This window comes from Hippichthys cyanospilos, chromosome 7 (assembly GCF_059441005.1).
Source record: "Hippichthys cyanospilos isolate Australia breed blue-spotted pipefish chromosome 7, RoL_Hcya_1.0, whole genome shotgun sequence".
NCBI lineage: Eukaryota > Metazoa > Chordata > Actinopteri > Syngnathiformes > Syngnathidae > Hippichthys > Hippichthys cyanospilos.
This window is the reverse complement of record NC_142375.1, coordinates 13,760,648-13,780,651: the sequence shown is the minus strand read 5'-3', so window position 1 is coordinate 13,780,651 and position 20,004 is coordinate 13,760,648. Positions and strand designations below refer to the sequence as shown.

General features: G+C 38.3%; 1 protein-coding gene across 1 annotated transcript in view; it reads right to left on the bottom strand.

Annotated features, from left to right (window-relative positions):
* The window catches only part of ctnna2 (catenin (cadherin-associated protein), alpha 2), a 219,622-nt gene that overhangs the window by 31,626 nt on the left and 167,992 nt on the right, over window positions 1-20,004 (bottom strand). Inside the window, exons 10-12 of the mRNA XM_088420189.1 lie at window positions 4,214-4,306; window positions 1,569-1,725; window positions 1,285-1,485 (exon numbers count right to left, since the gene is read on the bottom strand). Coding sequence (XP_088276315.1) covers window positions 1,285-1,485; window positions 1,569-1,725; window positions 4,214-4,306 — 451 coding nt within the window. The remainder of the gene's footprint in view (window positions 1-1,284; window positions 1,486-1,568; window positions 1,726-4,213; window positions 4,307-20,004) is intronic.

The following is a 20,004-nucleotide window of genomic DNA, read 5'->3' as shown; positions in this document are numbered from 1 at the left end:
AGAGAAAAATGTGACTAGCAGTGTTCGATAAAGACCTTGCCGATATCTTTTATTCAGTGGTACCTATATACAACCTAGTTACTTTTTCAGTGATGTTTCACTTTTTCTTGTATTTTCATATACAGTTTGTCATGTCAATAATGTTGTCTGAATTAATTTGCTTAAGGCTCAAATGTTCACCATCATAAAAAACGAACCATACAGATAATCAGGGTAGATAAACTCGGACTCATTGTCATGTCAAGGGATTACTGGAATAGTATTATATACATTAGGGGTGTGCAAAAAAAAAAAAAACATCTCATAACAATTGGTATTCTCATGTACTACAATTTAAAGCAATATAATATAACACTAAATCGATATGAGTGAAATTGATTCACCTCCTGTTGACTTCCATCATTAATGCTTGTGTAAGCATTAAAAGTGTTTTTTTTATCATGGATCTGAATCACATTATATATTTCGGCCATCTTCCAACCAAATAGATAAACATCAACAGGTATAGCGTTCAATCATGTCTTTATTTTCCTCTTTCAGTCCTACCAGGCACCTATCTCCGTTCTAATGCATTTTTATATATTGTGCGTGCAAGTCGATTAAATGTGCTACCCGGGAACAAATATTCAAACAAAAATAAAAGCAAATGGTCTGCAAGCAACACAACACAGAAACTCAGCACGTACACAAATAAAATAGAACCAGATACAAAACAATGTATGCAAACTCCAAAATTGATACACAAACTAATATTATTCATGAAACTACTGTGTATGTTAAATAATATGTAAAAATTGTGACTGATAATGTTCCTGATATGCTTAGTTTTACGCTTTTTACTTTTTATGATTTGTCCACACTCTCATTTAGCCACTCACTTGAAAAAAACCTACTTTCAAATCTTATTTGTCATAGATATACTGAGAAAATGAATATTTTTCATTTGGGCAACAGTTGTTGGAAATGCAATTTCCTGTGAAATGTCAGTGTACCTTTTACCTTTTTTAGTCATACATGTGCACCTTGCTGTTGTTTCATAGTATTTTATGCTATAAAAGCTAAGCCTGACAGGATGTGCAAGAGAATGTTTTCCCCATTTCGACGGTATTTATAATGTTAGAAGACAAATTAGAATCAATAACAAACAAACAAAACACCAACAACATTAAGTCGACAAACAACCAGACAATTGTTGCAAAACATTTTTGTGCCCAAGATAAAACCACTACTGGTCATAATGCTTACATCTTGTATTATATATGAGTGCATTTCTAATGTACTAACCAGTTTCAGACAGGAGCTTGATAGATTCCAGCACGCGCTCAGTGTAGACGCCTGGTTCATAGTTCTCCATCTCTGCATTTATAATGTGCACAACTCGAGCAGCTCGGCCCCTGATAGCTCCCGCAGTTCGGTCCAGAGTGTCCACGTCTCCCTCCTGAAGTGCTATGACGCATTTGTTTACATCCTCAAGGATGTGATTTTCTAGGGAGAACAGCAAGTAAGTCAGCGGAACTGAATGACTTTTTTTTTTCTTTTCAATTTGGCCACTCTACACTGGTTTATACCTGACACAGACAGGAAGTCATCCACAGAAGTGATGTCATCCACTGCTTCAGTCAAAATGCGCACTTGCTTCTCCCACTGGTCCTTGAAAACGTCCATATTGTCCTGGGCTACTTTACTCTGAGGTCTGGCAGCCAATGTGAGGGCAGCATTGATCACCTGTCAGGACAAGGAATTAAAACAAGCTTTTTATATGCGTTATAATTTTACCTTTGGAGTTATTCAATTTGTGGTCCGTGAGAAGGTCCCCCCCCAACGGATTGGGGTTCAAGTCTGGGCCAAGAAGACTCCTCTTTCCTTCAGCCATTAAAGAGATTGCTCATATACACCCTAAAAGTCAAGCAGCTTTCAAACATTTTCAGACCAAACCAACAACTGTAGTGAAGAGCATTTTGACAGAAATTTAGTGCTTCCAAAGTGAAATGTCCTCAAATAAAACTCAGACAAAATATCGCGGGGAATGTGCCTGTATAATGATGTCTGTAGAGCCGCTAAACTGCAAAAATGGAAACGGAGCGTTAGAAAGCAGTACACAAAAGTCTGTGCTGCTCAGTGCATTATTGCTAATAACGCAAAAAGGAGCTGAATTTAATCTTTAACCCACCCAGGATAAATGGCCAGTAAACAACAAATATTAACATTTCTGTTGTCATGCCTTCGCTCAGGATGCTGCAGTGCTGGGCTCCACAGTCGCCAGGGTCAGCATTTTATTTATTTATTTATTTTTTGCATTTCCTCCTAAAATAAAATGCGCTGTCTTTACTTGCATTACTTAAGTGTTTTGTGTCAAGTCATTTTTTGAATGTGCAATTGCATTTAGCTGTCCTGTGGGAATCCTGCTTAGTGATGAGGCCATCATTTTGTGTGAACGAGAAGCAAAGGGTGTTACTCCCAATACAGCTAAGGAGACATTGCATTACCCAATAACCATTTTACAAAGCCAAAGGCCAGCACTACTTTGTCCTCTGCAACTTACAGCATCCGTTTTAAATCTGTAAACTTACCAAAATACCATTTTGACCCTAACAAGGACAGCACCAGACAGAAACAATCCACGGGACACAAAAATATGTTGATTCTTGACTGTTTACACAATGTTTTAGTCACCAACCTTTTTTGGGAACAGAAGCTGTGACGGGTGAACAAATAGAGGGCACTAGGGTGATTCAGAAATGTAAATCAACTCTAGGATGAACAGGATAAACACTATAAAGCTAATTTTGTCTGAAGTGTGTGTGTGTGTGTGTGTGTGTGTTGTGTGGAGCCTGTTGTCTGAATTTAAGTTTACCCATTCTGAGGCACACATACGTACGTACGTATCTTTACAATGGATTTTTGTTAAAACGTTTGACATGCACGGTCTATAAATCTCACTAATTTGATGAATAGGGCATAGGGGTCTGTACCACATTCCAACGCTCTGAGGTGACCTAAGTCACATTCTGGCTCAATCTCTGACCACACAGCAATTCAGCATGGGAGCTTTTGATCTTCTGAGGCATTTCAACGTCTAATCGAGAGAAGATTGGCAGAGTCCACAGATAGAAATACAATACAGTCATCCCTCACTTTTTTTTGTGGTTAATGGGGACCGGGAAACATTACGTATTTGAGACAGATAACAACAGTACATGTATTTGCTTTAATCTTTCATTATAAAACCTTAAACATTAATTAACATTCATCAACACTGACTTCTGAGAGAAGCTAAGAGGCTTGTGTTAGTGGCAGAGGAGAGGCTCTCACTTGACTCGTTTCAAATTGTAACTCTTGTTCTACTGCTGCATTTTGGAAGGTATGTCTGCGAAAATTACTTCGCAGACATATATGCATATGTGCTGACTTGCTTGGGTTGCACTTATGAACATTTTGATGAAAACATTAAGACAAGTTCTTTTCAGGATATCTATATGCACTTTTGGAAACAAAGAATTTGAAAGTACAAAGGTCAGGGTACGGGAAATAACCGGTGTTCATTTCATGTGCTATGTTGCTAAGGTTTATGTTTCATCAACTTGAATCTCCATTTTCTCTAGTCTCCGGCTACTTAATCATGTATTACCTCATTTCCACAATCCATATAGTGGTCATGTATTATACAAGTAATGTGTAATATCAGATATAGTATGTATCTCACGTTCATAATCTGTTTTAAATCCGTGATTTCACATGAATGATCTTTGATTAGTCTTCAGGCAAAATGTTTAATATTTTGTGGCATGTTTTAATATGTATTGGTGAAGTTATGTTAAATTATGAGTTTCTACTCGCTTGTACCTATAGATAGATACTTCTGTGCATTAGACATACGTTCAGTTCATATGAATTTCAGTTCTTATTTTCTCATTTGATTCTCACAAAGTTGGGTCCTCTGTGAAAAAGGCCCGCTGTTAACCCTGGAAACAATGTATTGATTTTAACTTCCACTGGTGCTTACATCCTGAGAAACAGCACTATAAAATCCTCCTACGCTATATTGATGGATGGCTCCCCCATTCTGCCAACCTGGATTCTTTAAGTCTCAGCTCCATTCCATTTGTTAAAAAAAAAAAAAAAAAAAAAAGGTATCCTTTTAAAATGCCTTTTAGACATAAGCACTCAACACAGGGCTTGTGTGAATGCTTTACAACACAAAGAGAGAACTTACCTGTGGACAAAGGCTATCAATTTGGGTTGCAGCCATTCGAACCAGCTTGACACCCTCTTCATTATTCGAGATGGAGCAAGCCAAGTTTGCCACCTGAATAATGAAAGACAAACAATACGGAAAAACACATCAGCAATATTTCATTCCTCCATGCTAGAGGTTCTTGTTGCCAGTCAGTTGCATGGCACATGTACAAAGCAGTTTTAAATATATGTGATGTGTTTTCAGAAAAAGAGGCTTATGTCTCAGAATATGAAAATTGACATATTGATATATTCATATTCTATATGTAATTAAAATGGCATATAATACGTGGACGACATTCAAAAACAGACAAAGTTACAGAGACTTGAAAGTTAAAGTCCCTAGATATGAGTAAAATGCGTTTGAAGTTTTGGCACTGTCATCTTCCAACTGTGCTTGTCTAGTAATCCCTCATTTCATATACTTCTATTACAGTTTGAACATTTGGGCTGCCCATCTCCCACATGAGACTCACAGATGCTGTTAGATAGACGCAAAGTGAGAGCAGGAGAGAGCAGCGCTGCAGCCAAGCGTTGTAAATCTCTTGCCTAGATTACTTTTGTAATACATTGGAATTTAAAGTGTAAACTTTGATTGCTATCATGTTTGGTCAGCTACAGGCTTCACTTTAATTCTCAGGTCTCAAACTCTAGTCCTCGAGGGCTGCAATCCTTCATGTTTTTGATGCTTCTGTCTCAAAAATGATTAGCTCATCAGCTAGCTCTGCAGGAGCTTAAAAATGATCCTAATCATTTGAATCAGGTGTGTTTAAGAGAGCAGCTTCAAAGACATGCAGGATTGTGGCCCTCGAGGACTGGATTTTGAGACCTGTGTTATAATTAGACTTCCAGGCGCCGCTAATATAAACAAGGCACTCCGTGAGACTACAGTCAAAGGGAAGGGAAGGGATAACAGTACAGTTACTGTATAAGGTTTGATAATTTAGGATATAAGTACATAAGTGTACTGCAGTCGCTCGACGTCCGAGGAGTGCCCATGGCAAATGCATTTATCGTTAACACGTCTAGCTGGCATGCAGGAAACCTTCACAGGACTTCTCTAGGGGAGGCAAGATAGGGAAGGTGCAAAGTAGTTCGAGATCACTGTGTGTGTGTGTGTGTGTGTGTGAATATATATATATATATATATATATATATATATATATATATATATATATATATATATATATATATATATATATATATATATATATACACACACACACAACGTATTTTCCACACTATAAGGCGCACCGGATTATAAGGCGCACCCTCAATTAATGACACATTTTAAAACCTTTTCAATCACAATATAGTAATACTCAGAGTAAGAACAATAATAACTCTCAATAGCATAACACAATGTCAATATGACCAACCTTGTTCAACTGTAAACACACAAAAGAAACAGGTAAAGCTTACTTTGTAAGTTCATTCCCCATCTACGAATCACAATCTCAATATTGATCCATATATAAGGCGCACCTGATAATAAGGTGCACTATCAGTTTTTTTTTTTTTTTTTTTAAAAAAGGCTTTTATGTGAGCCTTATAGTGCGGAAAATACGGTATATATATTCTTCAATAAACTTAGCATGTATGTTTATTGCACTTGAGAGGGAACCTTGCTTGGAAAACCCACACAAGCCATATGTGAATATGCAAACTCAACATGTCGAGCCAGAGTCAAGATTTGAACCCTGAACCTCTACCACATTGTGCTGCCTTGTGTTACTTTGAAGTTTGTAAATCTGTTTTGCCTTTCTTCTTAATATGCAAATATAAAACACAGACAGACATCATATACCAAAGGTCCTTCAAGATGACATATGCTCAGTTTGTTCATTATTCTGTTTTGTAGTGTATGAGGCAGCGAGTAGCGTCACACTGCATGCAAAAAGGATGTAACAAATGTTAAGTATCACAGACGTAATATCAACATGACATGCACAGATAAATGTCAATAGCTTTATCATAGAAACCCTGTACAGTATGCTAACGATGATCAAGTAGTGTCAAAGGATATGGGACATGTCACACGGGAATTTAGTGTGGTGATTGGATAAATGTGACAAGTCTATTTGAAATATGCGTTGCACTTTTTTATGGAAACCATTTCAAATTGGCTTTGATGAAATTTACACAACAGTATTACAGCTCTTTGCCATCAGAGTTCACCAGAATGAGTTGCATTTAATGAGTAACAACACATAGTTCACAAACTCAATGTTCAAACCAATAGCTTGCTATTTTTCAGTACATATGCAACATAATGCCGCAATACATAGTAACTGCTTGAAATATGTTTTTATACTGACTTTAACATTTGTATGTCTATGTTCATATTAACTCTTAAAGAGTTACTTAAATTAGGATCCAATAAGTGCTAGGAACTGTTAATATATGGCGTTATATTTGTGCCACAATTACGAGCGTACGAAAAAAAATTGAGCGGAGAAAATCAAACTGAGCGAGCGAAAACACATTTTGAGAGCAAGAAAAAAACTATTGAGTGCGTAATGATAAGAGTTTGAGCGTGCGCCGATGGAGTTTGAACACAGAAAAATAAATTGCTCGCACAAAATTCCTTTTTGCTCGCTCGGGATAGCCCTCTCTCGCTCAACATCTCGCTCTCGCTCGCGATACTCCTCCCTCCCTCGCCCAACATCGCGTTTGCTCAACATCGAGCTCTCGCTCGCTCGAGTAGTCCTCTGCGCTCGCTCAGTTCTGCTCACGCGTTACGTTTGTGCCACAAAACCAGCCAATCAGAGCTTGTACAAGCACTTGACAGCTTGGTATCCAATGAGATTGCTTGTACGCTATCCGTTGATGCACTCTCTTTTGCCCTGTGTTCACCTGAAAAGGGCAAACGAGAGTGCGTCAACACGGACTTGGGCTGGAGAATTACTTTTAATATTATTATTATTACTGTATTGTATCATTTGACAGAAATACCTTGTTAGTTTTTGTACTTTAATCATATAAAGCCCACCCCTTCCGCCCACGTCGATGTGACGCACTCTCGTTTCCTCGTTCCGGGTGAACACAACAAGCAATCTAATTGGATACCAAGCTGTCAATCAAAGTGCTTTTACAAGCTCTGATTGGCTGGTTTTGTGGCACAAACGTAACGCCTGAGCAGAACTGAGCGAGCGCAGAGGACGACTCGAGCGAGCGAGAGCTCGATGTTGAGCAAACGCGATGTTGAGCGAGGGAGGGAGGAGTATCGCGAACGAGAGCGAGATGTTGAGCGCGAGAATACTATTGCGAGCGAGCAAAAAGGAATTTGGAGCGAGAAACTTTTTTTAAAGAACTTTTTTTCTGCGCTCAAAATCTGTTTTCGCTCGCTCAGTTTTATTTTCAACGCTCAATTTTTTTTTTCCGCGCGCGCGTAATTGTGGAACAAATATAACGCTATATTAATATAAATTGGGATTTGGTATTGACAAGACACATATATTATTTGTGTTTAATTCAATGATATGTACAAGAAGCTTCCTTTAGCCTCTAAACTTCATAAACAAAAGGGTCAGAGAAGTAAACTGAAATGACTCATTTTTATCTAACACCATCTCTAGCTGACGCCCTGAAACACGGAGATGTGGAGACGCTAACCCTAAACCACAAAACATGTGGTGTCAAAATGTTGCATTTCTGCCACAGTGTTCCATTTCTGCTACGCTGAACATTGCTATGCTTACCCAAGAATGGAACACGGATGAATTTTTTTCAAGAAATTCATGTGGGTAGGTGACTTCTGCTGTTGACTCTGGAGCCTCATCTTAGCCTTTCGTCAGTCTGTAAGATGTTTTAATAGGATGAAGTGGCTCCTTTTCAGCTTTTATGTCATATGCACAGATTTGAGGAAACACTTCGATTCTTTGTTGGACATACCCGAATCGTTGCACCGAAAAAAATGGACTAGGAGGAGACTCGATTACAGATAGCCAGACTCAGAACATTCAAATCCTCCGCTATTCAACCTAAGTTTGACGATAATTAGAAATATTTTACAGAGGTGAAAAAAATAAAAATGCAACCTTGAACATTTTTAGTTGGGGATTGTTGCTCTAGATCTCACACATGAGAGCACGCAAGACTGTTTCCTATTGAACTGTCATTTCTCATACTCCTACTCAATTATTACAAGTATTTTAATTAGATAGTTTTGTCTTTTATCATTTTTCCTTTTATACTTCTATTATTTTGCTATTATTACCATACTTTATCATATACAGTATTACATATATTCTTATTCCTCAAAACATATATTTTACTTACCTTTGTTATGACTTCTATATTTGACATCACTCATTATTATGGTTTTGTTTTTGCTATTGCTAAAATAAAATCTTGCGAAAACGACATTATATTGGTCCTGCCACACTTAATGTCCATATTGATATTTCAACTATTATCAACACGAAACAAGTCCGTACAGTTCTCCTCTGGACTGTTAAATCCATCTAGACTGGAAAAAGAGAAAGAGAGGGAGCTATTTTGAAAAGGACACAGTAGATATTTGTTTACATTACTAAACATTTACTCGATGCTGATTTAATCTAACTTGAATCAGACCGGCGTCCCAGAATTTAGGTAGTCAGTGCCTAGACGAAAACTTTGCGCTTAAAACGAGCAAGATTAACGGGGAATTTTAGCGCTTTAAATAATCAGGACAATTATTGTGTATCCATGATAATGGAGCCTGAGGTAAGTGGGAATCAGACAAAAGGAAAAGCTGAGGGAGGTGGCACCGATGGAATACAGCCTTCAGTAAGATAATGTGATTTGTTTGAAGTTCAAATCATCAACTTGACAAAAGCAGATAAAGAATTGTAAGCATACTTGCGATGCATGACCACTATCGAGAGATCCAATTCACCTGGTGGTGTAACGAGGCACTTTATAGTTGTTGAAATTTAAATTCTAGGCACACCTAATTGCAGTCCCTTTAACTGCAGGTCAGGCTCATCGTGGTACTCATTTCCCCTGGTATGTGATATTTTGTTATTTGTGGCATAAAATCAAGATTTAAAATGTGCAAGAATAAACATTTATATCTCTTGCATATTCTTTATGGCCATGTGAAGTCAACATACCACTACGCAGCGTCAGTCTGGGAGGGTTCATTTTCATAGCTTCAAAATGTATAATGCAACAAAATCCCACGGTGCAAATATGGCCAGTGTTTGAAAGAGAGCCAAACACATGGCTGTTAGCAGCAAAGGTGCCAGTCTATATTAGCTCTGCTAGTGCTCACATGTCGCTGTTTGAAGCAAATTGAACGAAATCAAATTTGTGTTAGACGACTCTGGCTTAGAGCTCTGTCTCTTTCCTCATGACAGCAATGAGCACATTGATGGATTGCCATCCTTTTATGCGAGCGTTTGTGCGGATGTGTTTAAAGTGTGTAAGCGTGGGTGTGAGTGAGGACAGGAGAGAGGAAGGAAGGTTGCACTTCTCACATGAATCTGAGCGGTTAAATGAAGATCACTTTGGAAAACACTTTCATGGAATGTTTTGCAGTCCTGCACTGCCACACTTCCATGACCCCCCCCCCCCCCAGAAAAAACAAAAAACAAAACATATATGCTCCAGCTATTACTGAAATTAAAATAAAATCCAAAAAAAAGTCAAAAACGTATCTCAGAAAACACAAAAGCTGCATCATATTTAATGCATTTGTCTGAATTACAGTCTAATTGCTGCTACACCCAGTGTCATCCCTATTTCTGCACAGGCCCATTTGAGTGTGAGAGGCAAAGAGCTTTGTGAAGGCTGGAAAGAAGCCCAATAGACCCACTCCCACTGCCTCTTAAACAACACACAAAGCTGGAAAGGGTCCAAGGCAGGAACAACAGCCAAACGTCTAAATGCAATTATCTAAGGAAGTGCTTTTGCCTTTTTCCTTTTCATCCTGAGCTAGGAGCTCAAACTAGTCGAGAAGGTGAGATGGATGGCAAAGGAGCAGTCAAGGGAGTGATCCCCTCCGAATGCCCATTCTTCATTTTCGCGTTGAACTATTGATTTTGTCATTTCGCTCAGCCTTGAATAATCTCTTCAATTCTAATTTGATGAAGGCCTCCGCTGCATTTGAAAGCATTCTTTTGCCATGCTATCTAAATCACCCAAATGGAGCAGAGTAACTGGAAATTGATTGAAATGGTTGCATCAAAGAGCACAGAAGGTGCCTAATAAATCAAACAATTTCCGAGCTGTCTTCCTTTGCTGGCGTTCTAATGTATGTACAAAGTCACGGTCTTCATGTGGATGGAGCATCTGTGGATTAATCACTGATCTTTCTTAAGAGTACAGGTAGCAATCTGCAGGGGTTATAAGACGAACATTTTCCAGTAATTAAAGGGGTAAGATAATGAAAACACACTTTTGACTATCAAGTTCAAAAGCGTAAAAAATATATACATATTTTCAATAACAGTTGCAGTGCATCAACAATTATTAGGTATTGTTTTGGGCATTGCTAATTTTTGCTGTCCCCATAAATGATCAGCTAGCTCATTATTGGTCAAGGCCTTTATCCAAAGATGTTTTCAACATGATTGAGTACCTGATAATCTCATTTTACACACGGCATATTTATCAAATACCTTTAGTGATCCCCTGATACGGACTTGAGGCAAAGGAGCATAACTTCATTGATTATTCATATCTTCTGACACATCAACATGATCAGTCAGAATCTAATCATGTACTACACACCCTAAAGCTTTTAAGATTTGCTTTCACAAATTGTAAAAATTTCAAGCATGCAGAAGCAGTCCCTGCTGAGATTATCCTGGGACACTTGAGTTGCAAAATTAAAAACAGTGAGTATAAATGAGAAAGGGCAAACATTCCTCTTGACGTGATTAAACTTAGTATTCTTTTAGACTGGCAAGGGCTAAATGTTCCATACATACACAGAGGTATTTCTACTTGCCTTGTCATGCAGTTGACAACCTGCAGCCGCCTCCCACATGTCTGTGTATACATTGCATGACCCGGAGGGAACAAAGGTAAGGCACAAAGCACTCGGTAACGCCGCATGTCAAGCTAGTCGAGTCGACAGGGGAAATGAAACAGTAAGGGTTGGTGACCCACTGTTATTTACTATGAACAATGCCTTGGAAAATCAATGCCTATTAAGAGTGTACATACATACCGGGACATTGCCCCGGGGAGGATGGCCACCATCCCCGACCAGGGGGTATTATGAGCAAGAATGTTGTGAAAAGACTTTAAAGCTGGTTTGTCATGATAGTCAATGTCATGGCTTCAATGATGACAGCTGATTGATCTTTATTGGGATTTATAATTGTACAAACCCAATCCTAATGAAGGAACGTTGTGTTTAGCAATTCAGGTTCATCATATATTTAATTGAATACAGTACAAAGACAAAATATTAAATGTGTTAAAAAATAGGATTTAGCAAATCATCAATAACTGAATATTATAGATGCAACACAAAAAGCCGAGACCAAAAAAAGAGGTGGAAAAAATGACTGAAAAGTTGAGTAATGCTCATCAAACACAGCAACAGATTTCTCCTTGGTTTTTGTCGTATTTATAACGCGAGTGATGACACAGATGTGTTTCATTTACGGTTGAAGAGCAAAAATGACAGAAAAAGAACAGTATGAAGTGGTGCGCAATAAGAGGCACATGTGGCAACATGCTACCTCTGTATTCCTGCATTACCAGTACCATCTGAAAGCGGAATTCTCAACTGCTTGGAACATATTACCACAGTCAAGGCCATGATTAAAATATAAAATGTGGACATGCTGCTTTTTTCAAAAAAAAAAAAAAAAAAAAAAAAAAACATAATTTGCCTCCAAATTATGGGCATGTCCTATACATAGGTATGTCATATTTGGGGAATTACTGGACTTGGCTATTGCTGATGATTGGTCTCTTCACCACTATAGTTCCCATGCTCGCATGAGAGAAACTCTGTTCTCGCTGCAGAATTTAACTCATCCATTTTTATTTTTAACGACAAGCTTAAAAGGAGAAAAAACTATAAATGTGGTGATTGGCAAATATTTTTTCGTCGACATAGGCTTTTACAGGACCACAATGTTTCGCATTGTAAGGTCTTACTGATACCAAACGCAGGTATTTCTTAAAATGAAAATAACTAAATTCATTGAATAAAATAAATATGGAAAAAATGTACGGATAAGTGCATACAGTTGGTTCAGATTGCGGGGTCATAATCAGGTGCTCCCCAACCATGATGGGTGTGAGGGATACCATGCTTGTTAAAGTAATGAAACCAATACCCACTCACAGAGGGTGCATGTTTGAACTACTTGGTCTAAAAGAATAAATGAAGAAAAAAAATCTCAATGTTAACCACTTATTGTTACACCTTGCTGTTGGTATGCTACAAAGCGTGCTCTGCAGAATTTACAGTAAGCATATATTCTTTCAAATGATGCAGAAGACATCCTGTCATGCCGGGCTTTAGCTGATAGGTGTAATTTATTCAAAAGTAAAACATGTAACCGGGCTTCGTGATACCCCTCGGATATATTGTATTAAATTTCAAATGTGATATGGTTGAAAACTGTCAAAATGCAATCCACTTCAACATCACCGTCATCTCCCTGACAACCACGGTTGACTTTGCAAGGAATCCTGACAAAAAAGTGATTTAGTGCTCTTTCCTGCAGAGTCGTCGCCGAGGGTTGGCTATTCCGTCTGAAAAACATGTAGTTGGCTTGCTTATAAATATGATAATTTTGCTGCAGGCTGTTGAGGAGGTAAACCAGTACTGCTAGTAGGAAGACATTAGAATTTTACATGAGATAACAAGTGGGGGCGGATGACGACACAGTTCAGATAAGCACAATAACATGCGTGTGACCACAAACAGCCCGACGCACTGCACCAGAAAGCAGAGTGGATGCATCTGATGAAACACAAAAGACGATGCTAGCAATCATATTGCAGTATTCCGTGCTTTGGTTGTTGACCCCTTCGGTAGTAGTAAATGTCAAAGAGCCATGATTCTTCAAGTGACCTCCTCTACAGGCTTCACGATCTGGATGCCTTAATGAAGAAGGCCAGAGGAGGAGAGGGTGGGCTCATTTACAATAATAGCCACAATATAAAATTTTATCAAGTTCAGAAAGGGACACAGGGTGGTAATTGAAAGTAGTATAAACAAATCATAAAGTCAGCTGTACAGAATGAATGTAACTTTATACTGAATGTGTGTGCGACGAGGCACTGCAGGGAACGGGGTAGGTCTAGTACCCCGTATAAAGCCGAAAGAACACAGCGTCTCTAAGGTGACACAAGTACAGTGCTTTAAGCTCACTCAACATCTCTCTCTTTCTTTTTTTTTTTTTTTTTACAAGCTATAGTGCAACCGCAGGAGCCAGACTGCCTTTTTTTGACTTCCTCTCCCTCCTCGAAGAAGCTATTGATTTTTTTCCTTTGCTTCCTCTCCTTCTGTCCTGCCTTCCATATGAGTGCTAGCCAAGCAGTTGGGCTTGGCACAAAAACATAATTATGAAAATGGACCTCTGGGTTGTTTCGTTTAATCTATTCGTACAGTCCCCCCGTCCAACTGCAAGAGGGGATATTCAAATCGGTTGCAAAGAGGCGACTGGGGATGTTTGAGCCACGGCATCATAAAGACGAGCTAACATCAGTCATCATCGCAAACATTGCTGGCCCAAATGATCAGAAATGAACTTAGTTCAGAGCAGACATGATTTTCAGTCTGCGTGTGCTTCAAAATCAAAGTTGATGCTTTTCATCAAATACCAACCACCAACAATTTACGGGGGGGTGCCATGCATGACAAAGGGCTCAGACAGCAATTCACGTCTCTTCCACTTAGACTTCAGTGGGTAGTAAAACTAAAATGGCGCTAACAATTTTCAAAATAAAAAATAAGGTTGCAAGTCAAACTACATTCAAGCACCTATCAAATGGAGTTGAACAGTCACAAAATCCGCGAGCCGAAGTGGTATGTTGACTCTGTTATGTCTTGTATAATTAGATTTAAAGTGCAAGAACGCACTCAGAAAGTGTGTTTTCCGAAGTATTAGTAGTCACTATAATTGTTATTATTTTTATTTTTTTTCCCCAGCAGTGTACAGTTAGAGGCAGAACAATACAATACTCTTCCATTGGGTAGCAAAAGGTTATATTAATCCATATAATACAACTGCTGCCATTCATTCACTGAGACACTTTCTTTATTTCAGTGTTCATATGTTTTATAATATTTTTGTTGGACTTCTGAGATTTTCCAAATGTGAACTAGGATCCTCGACTCAACAATAGTTGGAAAATACTTATCGCACTATTTCTCTACAAAAGATTTGGCTTAGAAAGTCTTATCCTGTATGATGCACATCGTTTATTTATTTATTAGGAGGAGGTTAATATATCAATACAAGATCTCTTGGTGCATTCTTTGTAGAAAAGCGCTATATGAGTGAAAGTCCAGTGAACATTTCGTACGCTGGGCTTTCTCTCCATTCTCGCACTCGGAAAGTATGTGATGGTATTCGTTACTTTTAAGTTTCTGGTAGGCATAGACAATACAAAAAACAAACAAACAGTAATAAAATGATACATGAAACATTGCAGAGGATAGCTGCGTGTTACTATCTTGGGTATCATTTTAACGACTTCAAGACATAATGCCTCATTAGTAAATGAGATTTCAAAAAAGTTGTGCGTGCCACTCAATACTTTGAAGAAATCTCGATACAAATGTGCTGTCTAGTGTTGGAAAGAATGGTTTCAGTCTCATTCGCACAACAGTATAATACACTATTCAACACGTTGTATCAGCTGGGATTTCATTTAACCTTGTGTTGCTGCTTGTATCAAGGAATAATTCAAAGGCTAAATTTTTCCGAGGAGAATTTAAGATAAGATTTTTAAGTTGATCAGTTGACCAGAACTTCCAAACTACTATTCAGCAACTCATAAATCTGACGTGGAAATGTATTTAATTGGACTTAATTGGTCAAAACTCATTTGTATATAAACAGCACATATATACATGCACGAGTACACATATTGTACTGTACTGTATTTCATAGCACTTCTGCCCCATCCCTATTAGTTACTGCCCGGAAAATGTGTCTATCCTGCCTGGGTCATTTTACTTTTTGTTTAGCTATATCACTGCAAAAGAGCTGAGATTTATTGGGCACCCCTGCACTACACTATCAGCGAGGGGAAAGACATACTGGGCGGAAGGTTTGTTTACGACGGCAGCGCCAGTGTTGGTATCACAGCAAATATGCATTATACAAAATCTGGCTTACAGGCAACTCTGTTTGGATCTCCGAATGTTCACACTGTAAGTTGAATGTCTGTTTTACACGCACACACAGACAGACACAAACACACCGTACATGTGACATTTTTGTTTGGTGCCATGCCCGAGACGTTTCAAGCCAGCCACCCATCCATCCATTTTCTTTCGCTTAGTCACACATCTCTTCTGGGGGAATCCCAAGTCCCACCAGCATGCCACGGAGCCTACTCCCGGTGGGATGTACCTGGAACAGCTCGCCACGGAGGCGTCCGGGAGGGCTCCTAATCAGATGCCCGGGCCATCTAATCTGGCTCCTAATGCAAAATGTATGCATTGGCTTAAAAGAGGTTGGGAAACTCTGCAGGAGATGACATTGACTTTTTCTCGATAAGGACATTTGCATCTTTTAGATATTGTTGTTGTACCTAATTCCGAGTCTGTTTTACATGATGCGCTTTAAGCCTTATTTTGTTTCAAGAGGCTACAACTGTAGTTCCAAAGAGTCTGGGACCATGCCAAATCTCCGACAAAATGTGAAAACAGCAAGACCTTGACATTTCTCCACGTCACATCCTTCTGCCTTCTCACATCAATCTGATGCAGAAGAAAAGCATGATTAGTCCTGCCGCATAATAGATGCATGTGGTGGGAAAGGTCAGCAGTTGTCAGACCTTAATGCCTAACCTTTAAAGTGGGGGATGGTCGAGAGGAGATAAAATTAAATCAAATGAGCAGTGGGAATAACTTTTTGGAACACTGACTTTATTTATGCAAATCAATACACGCTCATTTTACACCCAACATGTGAAACACGTAGGGGATATTCAAAAGTCATAGTTCAGGGAGCACAAAAACATCATATTATTCTTGATTTGCAAAACATGATCAGAAGATTGCCTAACTCAGTCCATTTATGCCAGGTGAAGCATCGACGTGACAATGAATCCGCAATGTGTGAAGAGTTGTTTTTTTATGAGTGAGAAAATACGTTTGAAGTGCTGAGAGACTAACATGGATTTCAAAGTTCAGAAATGACTGCAGGTACTCCAATAGTTGTATTTCATGAATGAATAGTATGCCTTGTTGTTTTTATGCCTTCTGAAATAATCCTTTTCTCAACAATGTTGTGTGCAACTCCTCCGCAGGTAATATTTTGAAGCATACAAATTGAATAAATAAAAATATATGCTGCTGCAATGCAGTTGAGTGCATTTAGTGTAGCGGGGAGACCCCTTTTTTAACATTAAAATATTAGCATGAAATATAAATAATAAGTAAAATGGGACAAAAACATATTCCAAAGTCAGATCAACATTTAGCTATGTTTCTTTTATCAACTACAAACTTTGTTTATTTTTATATTAGTTTAACAAGGCCAAAAATATAAGCATTGAGCAAAATAATTCTGCACAAGTTGGCAGAGGTCGAGCCTGTTTTGTTGATTTCTTTATAGATATTTGATTGTATTTATCTAAGAAGAATACTATTTTTACAACTGAAAAAAAATCATAAAATGAAGAAAAATTGTCATATTGTCTTGTCATTTAGGTACCTGCAGGTATGTCTATTTGCTTTTAACATTCTTTCATTCCATTATGATTCATTAAATCTTATTCTGCAAATTAAAACAAAACATATTTGTGACAGTTTTGAGCCGTTTATCGTTCAGACAGAGGTCGCATTTAGGTAAGATTTATTTGGAAATGTGAGCAACCTCACAAAACAAATAGTTTTTCGCAAAAAAAAAAAAAAAGAATAATAATTTGAGCAAAAAGCCTGCAATGTAAACCTAGCCTTATATTAATAAACATCAGAAACACTCACGCAATCATTTATAATATACTGTACATTGTTTACACGTAATTGTAATACAGAATTTATTAATAATCAGTTAATGAAATGTTTCACTAATGCAGTCATCTCTTGGTAAAATAAAGGAAAACAAAAACATCACCATTAACATCCCCATTAAATATGTATGCCAACAGATTGCCCACAAACAGGCAAGGTCATAGTGGCTTTAGCTTCGAAGGCTTTTAGTGTCGTCCCCATTACTTTGTTGTGGAGAATTTTGGCATGTTCCATCAGAAGATCACAAACCTGTTTCGTCTCCCCTCCTTGGTGATGATGCGCTTTGTAAAAAGTGAAATATTTGTGGAATTTAGGCACCGATACTGTGTCATAAAACAGCAGGAGTTAGAAAACTGTAACAAGCAGTGCTTCGTAAGAAGTAATGCTTGAACATTTCCACGGTAAATAAGACTTTCAATCTTCACTTTCCACCTTGAAAGGGCCGTTATGTATGAAGAACTCATTAAAACAGGGCGCCTTTATCTGAAACAGTAGCCCTAATGCTTCTACCTTATGACCAGCCGGGACCCAGCCTGCAGCATTTAAGTCTATTTCCATAACACATATAAAACAGAAGACAGGCTGTAGGAGTCGCGATCAGGGCAGTTTCCCAGCTGCCATCCCGGGAGTGTTGTTACCGCACTGGATAATTGGATATTCCAAACCAGGCCTTTTGCTGAACCTATATGCGCACCAAACTGTGTTTATAATCGTGATGCAGATCATATTTTTTATATTCATGACTGAGTCCCTATAGCGAAGTGTCAGACAACTCTTATTTATGCTTTAGAGCCTGAACAAGAGCGAACCAATGAGCTGAACACACTTCTAATTGACATTTAGAACGTTTGCATTTTCACGCTCCTAGCACGGGTCAATTTACATTAACGCAAGGGTCAGTAAACTAACATCCAATGAGAGCAGCTGTCCAAGTGATCCTGTAAATACTACTACTATTACTACTACTACAACTACTACTGCTACGACTACTACTAATAATTATAATAAAATACAGTAACTAACTAACTAACAATTTGAAAACAGCAAATGTAAAATAAGCAACTTAATATACCTAATGCAAGTCCTTGCAAAGTTTACAATGACTAACATTGAAACATCCAAAACTGTTCATGGAAAGAAAAACGAGGTTATTAGAAACAAACAATAAATGAAAAGCCAAGCCAGCAGACATATCAACTGACATTTAATTAAAGAAAGAAAAAAAGAAGAACAAATATCCAAGGACAACGGTAACAAAATTATTTTTTAAAAAGAGACACAGACTCAGAAATGCTATTTGTACTCAACGGTTCATCACAAAAGCAATAGGACCTTCCAGGAATCTTTGCTAAGCAAACAAAACAAAAGACCAGAGTAATTGCTTGGAAATGGTGAAGCAATTAATATCTGCAGTCAGCTGTCTTTGCGCTTCTCTCCTTGCACAATGTTTATCTACAATATTTGCACTTTATAAACCATTCCTAATATCAGAAAGAATTCACTGAAGCCGACTTCCACGCAGAATGTGGTGCTTTCACTGCAGCGCAAGAACATCTGTGAAGCTCTTTACTTTTACTGCACAATAACAGCAAATCTAAAACTTATAGCATTGTGAAAGCTTAATGGCCGTGAAAAAGTTAATACCATGGCCTTTATTACAATTACAGACAAAATGCATGTTTTAGATGTCATCCATCATGTCAATCAATTATTAAATGTTTAGCAACTTGGGTGAGGGGCGGCATGGACCCTAGACAGGTTGCCAATAAATAGTGGAGTACACAAAGTCACAATGAGACCAATAGAGCATTTAGATGAGAGGTCTCGCCAATCCATGGGGCTAAACAGCACCTGACTTAACATCAAAGTACCATGCCAGCAGAGCCAGCATGTTTTCGCCGCGCATTTTCTCGACAAGCTGCATGAGTCATTTCTGAGCGTTGTTTATACAGTATTTTGATATCACTTTTGCAGTACCTTATCTTAGGCATATGATCGGTTCCCCGTGGTGTTTGTTGAGAGGTTAGCCAAAGGATATAAGAAACGTTTGTCACTTCATTGTAAAGTAATTGATGTTGACATGCTAAGTGTGTTTCAGTAGTACGTGTCAGATGCAACTTAGGCCCTCATGGCCCCTCACACGTCGTTTATTCACAGTTTCAGATACTATTCAGTGGTGAGAAGGATATGCATGCAATTGTAAAGCCACAAGATATAAACCCGGTTCAAAGATTTGCAGACTTGGCATCTAGTTCACTTTTTTGCCGAGCGCTTCTGCGGTGTGCAAGATGGTGGTTGAAATGCAATAAATCGACATATAGTGTAATCCTGAACGAAAAGCCAAGTCGGGGAAGGTAAATAAAAAAAGCGGTTTTTGAGGGAATTGGTCTCTTAAACAGTCAACAACATTGAAGAAAGTTCAATTAGACGGCGTGCCTATTTATGAGCACATAAATTGGCTGTATGAAAAGTTCAACTTCACCACACACGTAGTCATACTACTGGTCCAATCTTATTGGTTATCATCTTCAACAATAACAAAGTTTTTAAATGTGTCTTCCCTCAAGCCGAGTTACATTTGCCCGTTGCCGGCAAACTGCTGACTAGGAAAAAAAAAA